The following is a 13,430-nucleotide window of genomic DNA, read 5'->3' as shown; positions in this document are numbered from 1 at the left end:
TTTGTTGTGGGTTTGTCATAAATGGCTTTAATTATGTTGAGATATGTTCCCTCTATACCCACTTTCGTAAGAGCTTTTTTAAAAATCATGAATGGATGTTGAATTTTGTCAAATGCTTTTCCTGTGTCTGTTGAGATAATCATGTGGTTTGTCTTTCTTTCATGAATGTGGTGTTGTATCACATTGATTGATTTATGTATGTTGAACCATCCTTGTGACCCTGGAATGAAATCAGCTTGACCATGGTGTATGATCCCTTTTATGTAATGTTGGACTCAGTTTGTTAATATTTTATTAAGGATTTTTGCATCTATGTTCATTAAAGATATTCGCCTGTAATTTTCTTTTTTTGTGGTGTCTTTGTCTGGTTTCAGTGTCAGGATGATGATGGCTTCATAGAAGCCATGAATTTGGGAGTATTCCCTCCTCTTAAATTTGTTTTGAATAGTTTGAGAAGGATAGGTATAAGTTCTTCTTGGTATGTTTGGTAGAATTCCTCAGTGAAGCTGTTCAGTCCTGGATTTTTGTTTGCAGAGAGTTTTGTTTTGTTTCATTTTTAAATTACAGATTCTATTTCACTTCTAGTGATCAGTCTATTTAAATGATCTGTTTCTTCTTGACGCAGTTTTGGCAGGCTGTATGTTTCTACAAACTTGTTCATTTCTTCCAGGTTGTCCAGTTTGTTTGCATATAACTATTAGTATTCTCATAATCTTTTTGTATTTTTGTGGTATCTATGGTTAAAATTTCCCTCTTTCTTTTCTTATTTTGTTTGTTTGGGTCCTCTCTCTTTTCTTCTTGGTGACCTTGGCTAGAGGTTTGTTGATTTTGTTTACCTTTCCAAAAAATTAGCTCTTGGACTTATTGATCTTTTCTATTGTTTTTTTTTTTAATCTCGATTTTATTTATTTCCTCTCTGATTTTCATTATTTTCTTCCTTATATTGACTTCGGGTTTTGTTTGTTCTTCTATAATTCTTTTAGGTGGTAGTTTAGGTTGTTTGTTTAAGATTTTTCTTGTTTTTTGATACAGGCCTGTATTGCTATGAACTTCTCTCTTAGAACTGCTTCTGTTGCATCTCATAGATTTTGTAAGGTTGTGCTTTCATTTTTGTTTGTCTACAGGTATTTTCTGATTTCTTCTTTGATTTCACTTTTGATCCAGTGGTTTTTTAAGAGCATGTTGTTTAGTCTCCATATGTTTGTTCTTTTCCCGTTTTTCTTTCTGTGGTTGATTTCTAGTTTCATATTGTTGTGGTCAGAAAAGGTCTCGGTTGAGTTCATTTTTCAGTTATTTTATATTTTATTCCTACAATTTTCATTTGGTTCTCAAAAAATTCATTTTTTCAGGTAACTATTGCTGCATAATGAAGCACCTCCAAACTTAGTTTAAAACAACAACCACTTATTTAGTCAATGATTCTGCTAGTTGGCAATTTGGGTGGGGCTTAGCTGGGTCATTATTTTCATTTCAGCTTGCACCATTTTTGCATATAGGGTCAGCTGCCAGATTGACTGGGGACGGCTGATCTAAGAAGGCCTCAGCTTGCTGCATGTGATCTCTCATCCTCCAGGAGGCTATCTGAGTCTTGTTTATATGTCAGCTAGACAACATGCCAAGAGAACATGTAGAGGCACATTCCAAGAGGCATGTGCAAGGCCTCTTCAGATCTAGGCTTAGAACTGGCACAACATCATTTTTACTGCATTCTGTTCAGAAAGCCAGCCCAGTTACAAGAGATGGGAAAGTGAACTCTATCTCTTGATGATGGAAGGAGCTGCAAAGTCACATTTCAGGGAGCATAGCCATTTTGCTTTCTATCACACTAGTTCTCTGCTGTAATTCTCAAACATATTTTATTTCCTTGAACATGTTAAACAAAATTACTTTAAAGTTTATGGCTGATAACACTATTATCTAGATGTCCCTTGGATTTATTTCTATTTTTTCTTTTGGTTTTTGGACATGTTTCCTCTTCTTATGCCTGTTTATTTTTTTATTTCATTTTGGACACTGTTGTATGAAAAATTTTAGAAATAGTTTAATGCACTGGTTTTTGTTATTTTCCTCCAGGAATAATTTGTATTTGCCTCTAGTCAGATTAGAAATACTAGAGATATTAGATAATGTTAATCCAATTCAGGGTTGAAATTATTCAAAACTGGGCTTCAATCTCTGTGAGACCTGGCCTATTTCTTTTCTTTTCTTTTTTATTAACTTTTTGGCTGCGTTGGGTCTTTGTTGTAGTACATGGGCTTTCTCTAATTAAGGAGAGCCGGGGGCTACTCTTCATTGGGGTGCATGGGCTTCTCATTGTGGTGGCTTCTTTCGTTGTAGAGCATGGGCTCTAGGTGTGCAGGCTTCAGTAGTTGTGGCACACAGGCTCACTAGTTGTGGCTTGCAGGCTCTAGAGTGCAGGCTCAGTAGTTATGGCACATAGGCTCAGTTGCTCCATGACATGTGGGATCTTCATGGACCAGGGATCGAACCGGTGTCCCCTGCATCGGCAGGCAGATTCTTTTTTTATTTTTAAATTAATTAATTAATTAATTTTTGGCTGTGTTGGGTCTTTGTTGCTGTGCGTGGGCTTTCTCTAGTTGCGGTGAGCAGGGGCTACTCTTTGTTGCGGTGTGCGGGCTTCTCATTGCGATGGCTTCTCTTGTTGTGGAGCATGGGCTCTAGGGTGAGCAGGCTTTAGTAGTTGTGGCACATAGACTCAGTAGTTGTGGCACGTGGGCTCTAGAGCGCAGGCTCAGTAGCTGTGGTGCACAGGCTTAGTTGCTCTGCAGCATGTGGGATCTTCCAGGACGAGGCTTGAACCTGTGTCCCCTGCATTGGCAGGCAGATTCTTAACCACTGTGCCACCAGGGAAGTCCTTGGCCTATTTCTTGTTCACCCTTACTCTTAGTGTGTAGACCTTTATGGTACAAACCCCAAATCTGCTGGATTTTAGGTATACCCACTTCCTCTCAAGAGGTTCCTGAACTCCACGTTCTCTTAGTTCCTTGAGCTTATTGTAAGCTCTGCTTAGCTTCTCAGCATTTCAGATGCTTTTTATGGACTCAGAAGATGCCTCCAAGGAGCAGCAGTCAAAAATTCTGGTTTCACCTCTCTGAGTTTCCTTCTTCCAGATCTTGGCCCTATAACTTTATGCTGCTTTATTAGCTCTCTGATGCCATTAACAACATACTTTTTTACTTTGCCCATTTTTTCTAGTTATTCTCAGTGGGAGCATTGGTTAGCATGTCTTAATCTGGTCTTCCATGATCCGAATTAGAATTCTTTAGATGATTATGTATCTCAACCTTAAATGTATGCTGTGGCATGAAAGCATGTTCTATTTCCAGATCACAAATTCTCTGGAGTCAGGAACCATATCTTACACATGAAGAGGCCCTGCCTTTTCAGGGCCCTCATTACAGTGGGGACTCAGTAAGGACTCAATAATTGGTGATGACAGTTCATGTCCTTTTTGTAGGTTTAGTAATTATTTTTCTGTTCACCTTTGTTCTCAACATCTTTAGGCAGTGCTAGGACCTCAAGAGACAAAGTCACAGAGATGTATATCACAGTCTCTGCTTTTGGCTTGGTAATAAGCAAAGCCAGTCCAAATCATGGGACTATGAGTAGGAACCTCATGTGTTTTACTCTTAGGAGTGTCAAATCAGAGGAACATATTATATTAACCAGATAGTAATTACGAGTCCTTTAGTTATTTACTTAGTCTCCTGAGAAAATGCTGACATGAAGGTATGGTTAGGAGTGAGTGTATTTATAATGCACATGGACATCTAAAGATCTCTCTCCATCGCTCTCTTCTCAATGTCCTCCACTTTAACAGATCTGTTTGTATAACTATCTCCTTCTTCTATTCTCTCCTCCAAATTCTCCCTGACCCTTTTCAGCCTGCCCAGACAGACCTTTACATTTCCAGCATCCACTGGGCCATGCCACATAGCTTCCTTGCCAAAAATGGCTACAGGGATTTCCACTTGTTTTCATTGATTGCACTGGAGTACTCTAGGGTAGGCAATGACAAGCAGCTCTATGTCACATTCTCACGGTCATTAGCCCCCATAATGGTCCTTAGAGAGGGATGTGCTAGGATATGCCTTGGTAATGTAGTTTTATTTTTCTCTATTTGTTTTCTATGGAGCAATCCTGTGGATACTTTCTAGTAACTAAAAAATTGGCAAACACTCATGAATAAAGACCACAATCTTATGTGCAAAGTGCTACAAGAAAGGATTATGAATCTAGTTCTATGAGGACGGAGGATGGAGGAGGGAGCCATTAGTTCAGCTTGGAGGGTTAGTCTTATTAGGTCTGGCCATTAAGACTTTCCAGCAGTCACTGATGGCCACTGTTGGTTGCCTCAGCACTGCGGGGAAGGAGTGACATCATATATGATATTTATAACATCGTGGTTAAGAATTCGTCCTCTAAAGCCAAATTGACTGGATTTTAAGCTCATCTTTCTCACGTGTAACTTGGGCCAATTACTTTTAAGTTCTTTCTAACTCAGTTTCCTAACCTGTAAAATGGGGATAAGACTCTTTTAGGGTCATTGTAAAGTGAAATAGTAAAAATATGTAAAGTGTTTAAAATCTATCTGTCCCATAATAAGAACTCAGGAGATTTTAGCTATTATTACTGGTGTGTGGGCCCTTCAGGCACAGAGCATGGAGGGAGGGGAGGCAGATAAGGGAGATACACTTTCAGGTTCTCTTAGACTTTGGGCTCCTCATATGCATTTCCATCCTCTTGGTTTAAGGGAGGTCACATCCAACAACCCACAATGCTCAGGCTTGAAATTTTCTTTCCACCTCCAGCCTGGGTTCTCTTTCCTATAATCCCTAGGTTCTGCTGATCATGTGGTTGGAATCTCGGGAGAGTCTGTCTGGTTACGGTCCCCCAGCATACAGATAAGGACATACTCTGTTATATGGAAGATGAAGCCATACTCAAATTCAAGCTGTTATTTCATATACTCTTGGAAGAATGTTTCCAGCCAGAGCGATGTAGGGAAGAGTTTGAATTGGACTTCAAATCATTTCAACAATAGACTGAGCTTTATAAGAGAAAACTTAACTCTTCTCATCATGGCAGCTCAGCAGCAGGACAGTGGCCTCTACCTCCTGGAGGTCACTGAAGACACTGGGAAGGTTTGGAGACATCAGTTCCAGGTTTCTGTATTTGGTGAGTCCTCAGGACAGCTCATACTGCACCTCTGACTCCTGCAGGGCTTGTATTTCCAGCACCTTTCTGATCAACATCTCTGCTTCCAGATCGTGTTGAGAAGCCCCAGCTGGTGGAGAGGTGGAAGGTCCTGGACAGGGGGATGTGCCAAGTGACTCTGTCCTGCTCAGTCTCCAGAGGCGGTGATGTGAGCTATGCTTGGTATAAAGGGACTGAGCTGATTCAGACACCCAGGAACCTCACCAAACTGGAGGAGCAGATTGATGTCAGTGGTTTGCACACATACACCTGCAATGTCAGCAACCCTGTCAGCTGGGCAAACCACACCCTCCAACTCACACAGGGCTGTCTGAATGCCTACTCGAGTAAGTGGAGCTCTTTGCGCTGTAACAGGGGCTGAAGGTGTGGGACCCCACAGCCAGGCTCATGTGCAAAGGAGGCTTGGCTCTGAGATCCCTTGGCTGCCTCCCCCAGGGCTTTGCAGTCCTTCCCCAGGGAGGTCCTGGCCTCTAGGCACACAGTTTCCATAAAGTCAGGGCTGTCTTTGTCTGGGAAGAATTTTATCCCAATAAAGAATCTCCTTCTGGGAGATGTGCATTTCTCCTTCATGTAGGGAATGCTTACTTGTTTGGTGAGTCGCAGCCCTGCCATGATTCTGATCATCACTTCCTTTCTCTGAGAGACTGATGGAGATCTACTTTCTCCTCCTGAGTGATAACTCCCCCAAACCATATAGCTCCCCAAGAGGTAACAATGCTGTATACAGTACTCTGAGTCATAGGGTCATCAGGATGATCTTGGGGGTAGCTAGAAGAGTTCTTGGGTTGTTTTTGCTTATGCACATCCTAAGAGTTACCCCGAGTTAAGTGTACACCACTATTGATTAGGTAAACAAAGAATGACTGTGCCATCAGCATGGGCATGATGGGAAAAAACAACCCACAGTTCCCATACTTAAGGAACTTATAATCAAATGGGGCAACACACTAAGCATTCATGGGCAAAAAAGAAACAAGCAAGCTGAAGTAATGTGGAGTGACAAGGACACTGGAGTTTGGTTCATGCCAGCCATGGCTTCATCATTCACTAGCTCTGTGAACAGAGGCTGATGCATTACCTCTCTGAGCCTCAATTTTTCTTTTGGGTAAAATGGGGATGATAATAATAAGTACCTCACAGGATTGTTGTTAAGGTTAAATGAGATAATGTTTGTAAAGAGCCTAGTCAGCTGGCATCTGGAACTTTAATTCATTTCCCTTCTCCCCATGTTGGCTGGGTTATATAAGAGGCTACACGTGTGACACAAATGTTAACGTTTGAATGAAGAGCAGTGAAAGCAAGAATAGCAGAAGGTGAAATGGAAGACTTGCCTGGCACATAGTAGGTGTGCAACAAATGTTTGTTGAGTTCAAAACAAAAGAGTGAATGGATTAACATTTGCTGTGCCAGATGTTTTACATATATTAGACTGTGTAATTAACCCCCATGTGTAGATAACATTATCTCCTTTCTGTAAGTGACAAAACAGAGGCTTAGAGAGTTTAATTAAGGAAGTTGCCCAAGGGCACAGAGGTTATAGAATTAGAATCGAGCCTGGCCTCTGAGATACTAATACCCAGACTCTTAGCATCACTCAGGGGAGGTTACCCAATTGAGAAGAGAGATGACTTTGATGGTGAATTCACAGGGTGCGAGGAGACCAGCCATTTGAGAGAGGAGTGTGGGTTTTGAGGCAGTCCCTGCAGCAGACAGGTGGGAAGGGAGAACAGAGAGGGCTTAGCACTCAGGCCTGGTGCCTTCCATATCCCTCAGATTTCATCTTTCTGTCCACTTTGGTGAGCATCATGATTCTCCTAACGGCATTGTTCCTGGGCGCCCTCACCTGCTTCTATGTGCGGAGGTGGAAGAGGAAGCAGTCACGTAAGTGGGGGGGTTCCTAGGAGGTGTGTTGCCTGATTTGTCATCCCCAGTGGCATGTGCCTGGGAGCACAGTACCTGCTTTTCCTTGGGGGCATTGAGGTATGTGTGTGTGTGCTTGGGGGAGGGGAAGCAGTGGCTGCTGGGCCCTCTATCCCAGGCCACGCCTTCTGGGGTGGCTGCTGGATGTTTACAGTCTGATCCCCAATGTGCAGATTTACCTGCACTCTGCCTGGCCTGACGGAATAGGTATGTCAGGGCAGGTTGCTGCCACTGTGCATTTCGGGTATCCTAGGAAGAGCACTAATCTGCCTCCTTTCTAGAACTTTTCTCAAGGTCTTGGTCATCTGGGATGGAGGGAGGATTTCCAGAAGCAGAAGCCTGGACAGGACGCCCTCTGGAGGTCTCTGCAGCTCTTTTCTTTGCTTCTTTGCTTTCCTCTCACAGAGACCAGACCAGAGGAATTTCTGACGATCTACGAAGATGTCAACAACGCGCAAACCAGGAGAAATCAAGTACGGCACCCTAGGGGCTGTGGTTTCTCTCAACTAGTCTGGGAGATGCTCTTAGGAGAATGACCATCCAGAGCAGGGGGTCAAAGAGGACCAGACAATTGTCCTCAGTCCTCCCCATCTGTCTTTTCTCCGACAGCCTCCTAGCTCTGGCCGTGGAGGAAAAGAGGAAAACGAGGGGGCCTGGGTGCAGAAAAAATGAAGGAGGCAGAAGGGGCATCTTGGTGCAGCATCGCACCTGTTGGGGAGGGATGGCCCCCTGGTGTCCTCATTTCTGTCCTGTCTTACCAGCCAGGCTCAGCCCCATGAAGAGTCCAACCTTCTTGTATTTTGCGTCTGACCACAAATTCTCGTGTCTCTGCAAGTCCGAGTTTACTTTTGCGGGTCCCTTAATCGTTGCCCAGGCTGAGAAGGAGGCCAGCCTGAGCAGCCAAAGCACAGCGGTTTCACAGATGCCTCAGTGGTCTGTGCTCACAGTGCTTTGGGAGGAAGAGGCCCGGGTCTCGCTGAGGTGCTAGAGAGAGTAACCAGGTTAGCACAAAGGTTAGTTCCTCTGCGAACCTCTCTGGCCAGTCAGTCTCTGCAGGTAGTGGCCAACTCTGCCTGTCATCCAGGGGTGTCGAAGAGGAGGAAACTGCAGGGGGCTGCAGGGGCCCTCCTGCTGTTCTGCCCCTGAGCAGGGCAGGATGTGTGACAGGCCTCGGGGAAAGGCAGTGCCCAGCTGAGATGCCAGGTGGGAAGGGTGATGGGCGTGGGGAGGAAGGGCCCTCTTCCCACCCCTATTCCTGGTGCTTCACCTGCGGGGGCGAGGCAGGAAGTCACAGCAGTGGGACTCTTGCTTGTCACAGGTGTGAGGCCCTGTGAGACCTCATAGAACAGAGAAGCAGCTTCCCAAAGGTCTGGGCTCAGTGGGAATTAGGAATCAGTGTGGCTCCCCTGGCCTGTTTCCTTGCCTCACCCATGGAATATTTTGGGACATGAAAAACAAAAGGAGACTTTGTTTCTCCCATCATTACTGGATGCTGGTACAAATTCCTGAGAGCAAGTGCATCTTCCTACAGCCACGGATGCCCATTTGCTCAGTAAAAATAACCTTTCTTCCCCAACAAAATGAAGGTGACTTCAGATTAAGTAAAACGGAGGAGAAGACAAAGGAAAATAACTACTCAGAGTAAAAGAGACCTCTTGGGGATTCAGGTCTGTTACTCTGCATCTGACTCAGGGCTTCCTCCCTCCGTGGCCGCATCTCTCTATGGCCTGTCCCTACTGTCCCCAAGGTTCTGCTTGAAGGCCTAAATCTCAAGCTTCACGTGCTCTCGCTTTGGGCCCCAGCTCTGACCTTTCTGGAGACACTTCACTCAGGTCTGGGCAGAAGAGAAAAGCACAAACTCCTGTTTCTTGCCAGATGCCAGCGACTCCAGCCTCCACGGACGGTTCATGTTTCTCTGCTCCTCTTAGCGTCTTCCTGCTTCTGGGGAGTTCAGCTTCTTCCTTGTCTAATGGACTCTAATGGTCTCCATGGGCTCTCCCCTAGAGCCCCGCCTGGCAGTCTGTGTTCGGGGTCGAGCAGCATGAAATGCCTCCAACTCCAGTCTCCCGTGGGACAGGACTGAAGAGGGAAGCCGGAAGGGCATGTGCTCCCTGCCTTTGGCCTCGCTCCAGGGCTCCACCCAGCACCACCAGCACTGCTCAGAGGCTGGCTTGAGGCCAGAGGCAAGCTGGCCACCAAAGCTGGATCTAGAGAGGGGGCTTTAGAACATTTAGAGTGCCTGAATTTGTGTCCTTATAGGTACGACTCAGATTAGAGCCCCACCCAAAGCTCTGCCCGTTATCAGTAGTTATGTTGCAAATTTAGTCAGAAAGTCAGCAAAGGCAAGTTTCTAAGTTACTCAAGTAAAGCAAGTGACAGGAGACCCTTTGGGCAGGGTCACTCGATGCAATTCTTTCACACTTGGGAGGTTCCTCACTTCTGACACTAACTGCTGCACGGTGAGTCACTCCTACTGTTTCTCCCTATCCTGAGATGCTCAAAGAACACCTCCCTCCCAGGTTCCCGGGAGCGCCTCTTCTTATGCTGTTTCTCCCCCACTTGATCCAAATTCAGACAGACACAGCTGTCTGCTCACGTTACCATGTGTCCTTTTACTATCTCTTGTGCAGGAGCAGAATTCCCCTGGAGAAGGGAGAAGCATCTACTCCATGATCCAGTTCCAGGTACCACTCTGGTTTCTCGAATCCATTCTGTACCTGTCCATGGGGTTTCCTAATGCCCCCTAGACACTCACACCCTTGAATGGCAGAGTAAGACCTTGGTGCTCCTGGAGTCCGGAAGACAGCTTGGCCTCAGCTGCATTAAGTTGTTTGTAAAGATGAGTGTGATTCTGGAATGTCTCGACAGCTGAAAAGAGCTGGAAAGTCTGATGCAGACATTCTTTTCTCTTCCATGCCTGGTAGCAAGTGTGGTCCAGATAAAGTCAGTGGGAGGAGGAAACTTGTCAGGGGACTCAACTTCTGTTTTCCCTCCCTGTTGCTTCCAATACTTGGGGGCCTTGCACTTTTTATTCCTGCCCTTGATTATACCTGTTTTCAGGAGAGAATGCATCTGTGTTGTTCTCTTTTATCTAATTATGACTTAACAATAGCATTTATTAAGCATTTAACATGTCTATTTTCTTATTGAATGTCACAAAACAACCTCATGAAGTAGGTCTAATAAAAACCCCATTTCGGGGACTTCCCTGGTGGCGTAGTGGTTACGAGTCCGCCTGCCAATGCAGGGGACACGGATTCGAGCCCTGGTCCAGGAAGATCCCACATGCCGCGGAGCAACTAAGCCCGTGCGCCACAACTACTGAGCCTGCGCTCTAGAGCCCATGAGCCACAACCACTGAGCCTGCATGCCACAACTACTGAAGCCAGTGTGCCTAGAACCCATGCTCCACAACAAGAGAAGCCACTGCAATGAGAGGTCCGTGCACCACAACGAAGAGTAGCTCCCGCTCGTCACAACTAGAGAAAGGCCGTGCGCAGCAACAAAGACCCAACAAAGCCAAAAATAAATAAATTAAAAAAAACCCCATTTCGTGGGTGAGGAAACAAACTCAGAGGTTAACTAACGTGCTCAAGGCCACATAGCTGTGTTGCGGCAAAGTTGAGCCAAATTGTTTCCGAGTCTTCACTCCACCTCTACCTACTTCATCTCTAACATTCTGGGATTGTGGAAATTCACCCGTAAACTGGAGAAGGGGCCTGTACTGTAATATTGACTGCTAAAATGACTGTACTGATAACCCAGACTGCAGAGGCATCTCTCGCAAAGGAAACACTGCCCCCTGGTGTCCAGTAATGATAATTTCTGATACAAATGACATTATTTTACCTATTTATTTTTTAAAGAATTAAGAGTTGAAGCAGCAACCTCTTCAGCTTGGTGGCTAGGCTGCAGGGCAAAGAAAACTCTTGGGGAATGGTGATAAGCTTCAGAGGGAGATCAAGAAAAGAGGGAAGAGGAGAAGGGAAGGCAATGGAGGGGAGAGGGAGAGAGGAGAGAAATGGAAGAGAGGGAGGAAAGGAGGAAGGAAGGTGCCCGACGCCTCAGAGCCACTCTGGAATTCCCAAGCTGGGTGTTGCCTACTTCTACTCCCCTTAAGATAACGTGATTCACTGATAATGGGCCAAAGTCAAAGAGAGATGTAAGGGCCATTGATCTCTGGCAGTTTTTTGGCTTTAGTCACATTGAATTCCAACAAGAGGAATTTAAATAAATGCAAGGAAGAAATCCTCTTAGACTGAGATGATGGTGGGAATGAGATTTCTCCTCTGGAGCATCTTAAAAAGAGGATGGTTACCTGCCTTGGAGGACACCTGGCTCAGGTCCAGAGAGGGAAGGCATGATGTCAAAGGGAGGCACTGAGGTGTTGAGGAAAGAACCTTGGAGAGTCTGAGGTTTAGATCCTGCTTCTACTCTCTGACTTGGGCTATTTACCCTTTTGGAGTCTCATCTGTAGAATGGGGCAAATTATGATTATTCCTGTTTTGTAGGAGTGTTATAAGGGTTAGGGGAGAATGCGTATACAGAATAAGCACTCAAAAAGTAGCAGCTGTCTTTTTTGTTTGTTTGTTTGTTTTGCCGTACGCGGGCCTCTCACTCTTGTGGCCTCTCCCGTTGCGGAGCACTGGCTCTGGACGCGCAGGCTCAGCGGCCATGGCTCACGGGCGCAGCCGCTCCGCGGCATGTGGGATTTTCCCGGACCGGGGAACGAACCCACGTCCCCAGCATCGGCAGGCAGACTCTCAACCACTGCGCCACCAGGGAAACCCACAGCTAGCTTTAATAACAGAGCAGAACTACCTTTCAGGTTGTCTGACCTCCCAACTAGTCCAGGATTCTTTTCACTAACACTTAAACCTGCTGTCTGGGCAAGGTTGAAGGGGAGGAATGGAAGAGATAGATGCTTGCCTCCCCAGGGTTGTGTTGGATCTCTGCTTCTGAAATGGTTTTATTTCTTTTTTCTGTAGTCTTCTGCTTCCACATCACAAGATAATGCACATACATTGTATTCATTAGTACAGTCTTCCTGGAAGGTAAGTCTCCTCCGCAGGGTGCTCTTTATGCAGATACGTATTTTGCCTGTGCATATGCAGGCATGTGTTTGCAGAGGGGGTGTGTGTGTGTACTTTTGAGTGAGTTGTCTTCCACTGTGTGTATCTGAGTAGCTTGTGTTAAATGACTGTGTTTAAATGTTAATGGGTCAACTAGAAATGCCTTTCTGGTTCTGTCTGGAGAAAAAGAACAGCTCTGAGATTAGGAAAAGAGTGGATTCTATAGGAGTTTCTGTGGGAGGCAGAGGACCGTCAAAGACAGAAAGGAGGTGCTTTGTGCAGAAGGACCACAGAGTCCTCATTAGACCAACTGAGGCTATGGTGGGAGATAATGGAGTCATTTCCAAGGCAGGGGCATATAACCTGGAACTGGAGGAGTAGACTGGACCTAGAGAGAAACAGTGTTGACTTTCAGAGAATCAGACAAAGCTTCTGGCCAGTCACCTGCTGGTGGTGGTCTCCAGAACGAGGCAACCCATCACGGTCTCCTTGAATCCTTCTCCAAGCTGAGCTCACAGCTGTTACATGTGCCTGGGACCACAAAGTGGGACATCCTAGTGCCCATGGTCATATTTCCACCTTGGGGGGTGGGTGGTGGGTGGGAAGAATGTTAATTCCAAGGCTGGAGTCACAGTATGAAGCCAAAACCTTACCATGGTAGTATGGGAAGTTTGGGATCTGCCAAACTGTGGAAGTGTTGAGTTCATGTGTGTCAGGATCCTGTGTTTGTGTCAAATGGGGGAGAGGTTTGGGAAGATTTTTAGACTTTTCACTCACCCTCCTTCTAATAAGTCATTAAATCAACTTGGATTCTACCATGAGAGGTATTTATATTTAAAGTATACACTAGAGTTTATGGACATATAGATGGTCACGGGCACCATGATCACATGCTTTTGTATTAGGTTGTGAAGGCTCTGTAGACTACTGAAAGTGCTTCTGAGTTCCTGCACTGTCTCCAGTGTTTCACCATGTTCAGGGTATGTGCTAGGATTGGTACTTATGTATGTGCCAGAATTGTTTACACTAAGGTGTGTATGTATGCTGTGTGTTGAAACGATACACAGTTTGAGGCAGTATTTGTATTAGGTTTGTCTGAAGGGGGTGTGTGTGTGTGCTGGGAATGTGTGTATGTGTGGATTTTAGGGGTCTGTGGGTGTGGGATACTAAACTCTTTTGGTTCAGAAATGTCATATCATA

The 13,430-nt window shown here is 45.3% G+C and overlaps 1 protein-coding gene across 1 annotated transcript in view; it reads left to right on the top strand.

The window, feature by feature from the left end:
• The window catches only part of CD244 (CD244 molecule), a 30,112-nt gene that overhangs the window by 14,092 nt on the left and 2,590 nt on the right, over nucleotides 1–13,430 (top strand). Inside the window, exons 2-7 of the mRNA XM_027095027.1 lie at nucleotides 4,861–5,199; nucleotides 5,289–5,564; nucleotides 7,012–7,119; nucleotides 7,564–7,631; nucleotides 9,789–9,842; nucleotides 12,147–12,212. Coding sequence (XP_026950828.1) covers nucleotides 4,861–5,199; nucleotides 5,289–5,564; nucleotides 7,012–7,119; nucleotides 7,564–7,631; nucleotides 9,789–9,842; nucleotides 12,147–12,212 — 911 coding nt within the window. The remainder of the gene's footprint in view (nucleotides 1–4,860; nucleotides 5,200–5,288; nucleotides 5,565–7,011; nucleotides 7,120–7,563; nucleotides 7,632–9,788; nucleotides 9,843–12,146; nucleotides 12,213–13,430) is intronic.

This window comes from Aethalodelphis obliquidens, unplaced genomic scaffold (genome assembly GCF_003676395.1).
Source record: "Aethalodelphis obliquidens isolate GAN/ISIS:26980383/991018 unplaced genomic scaffold, ASM367639v1 scaffold90, whole genome shotgun sequence".
Classification (NCBI taxonomy): Eukaryota; Metazoa; Chordata; class Mammalia; order Artiodactyla; family Delphinidae; genus Aethalodelphis; species Aethalodelphis obliquidens.
This window is presented reverse-complemented; position numbering and strand designations above follow the sequence as displayed.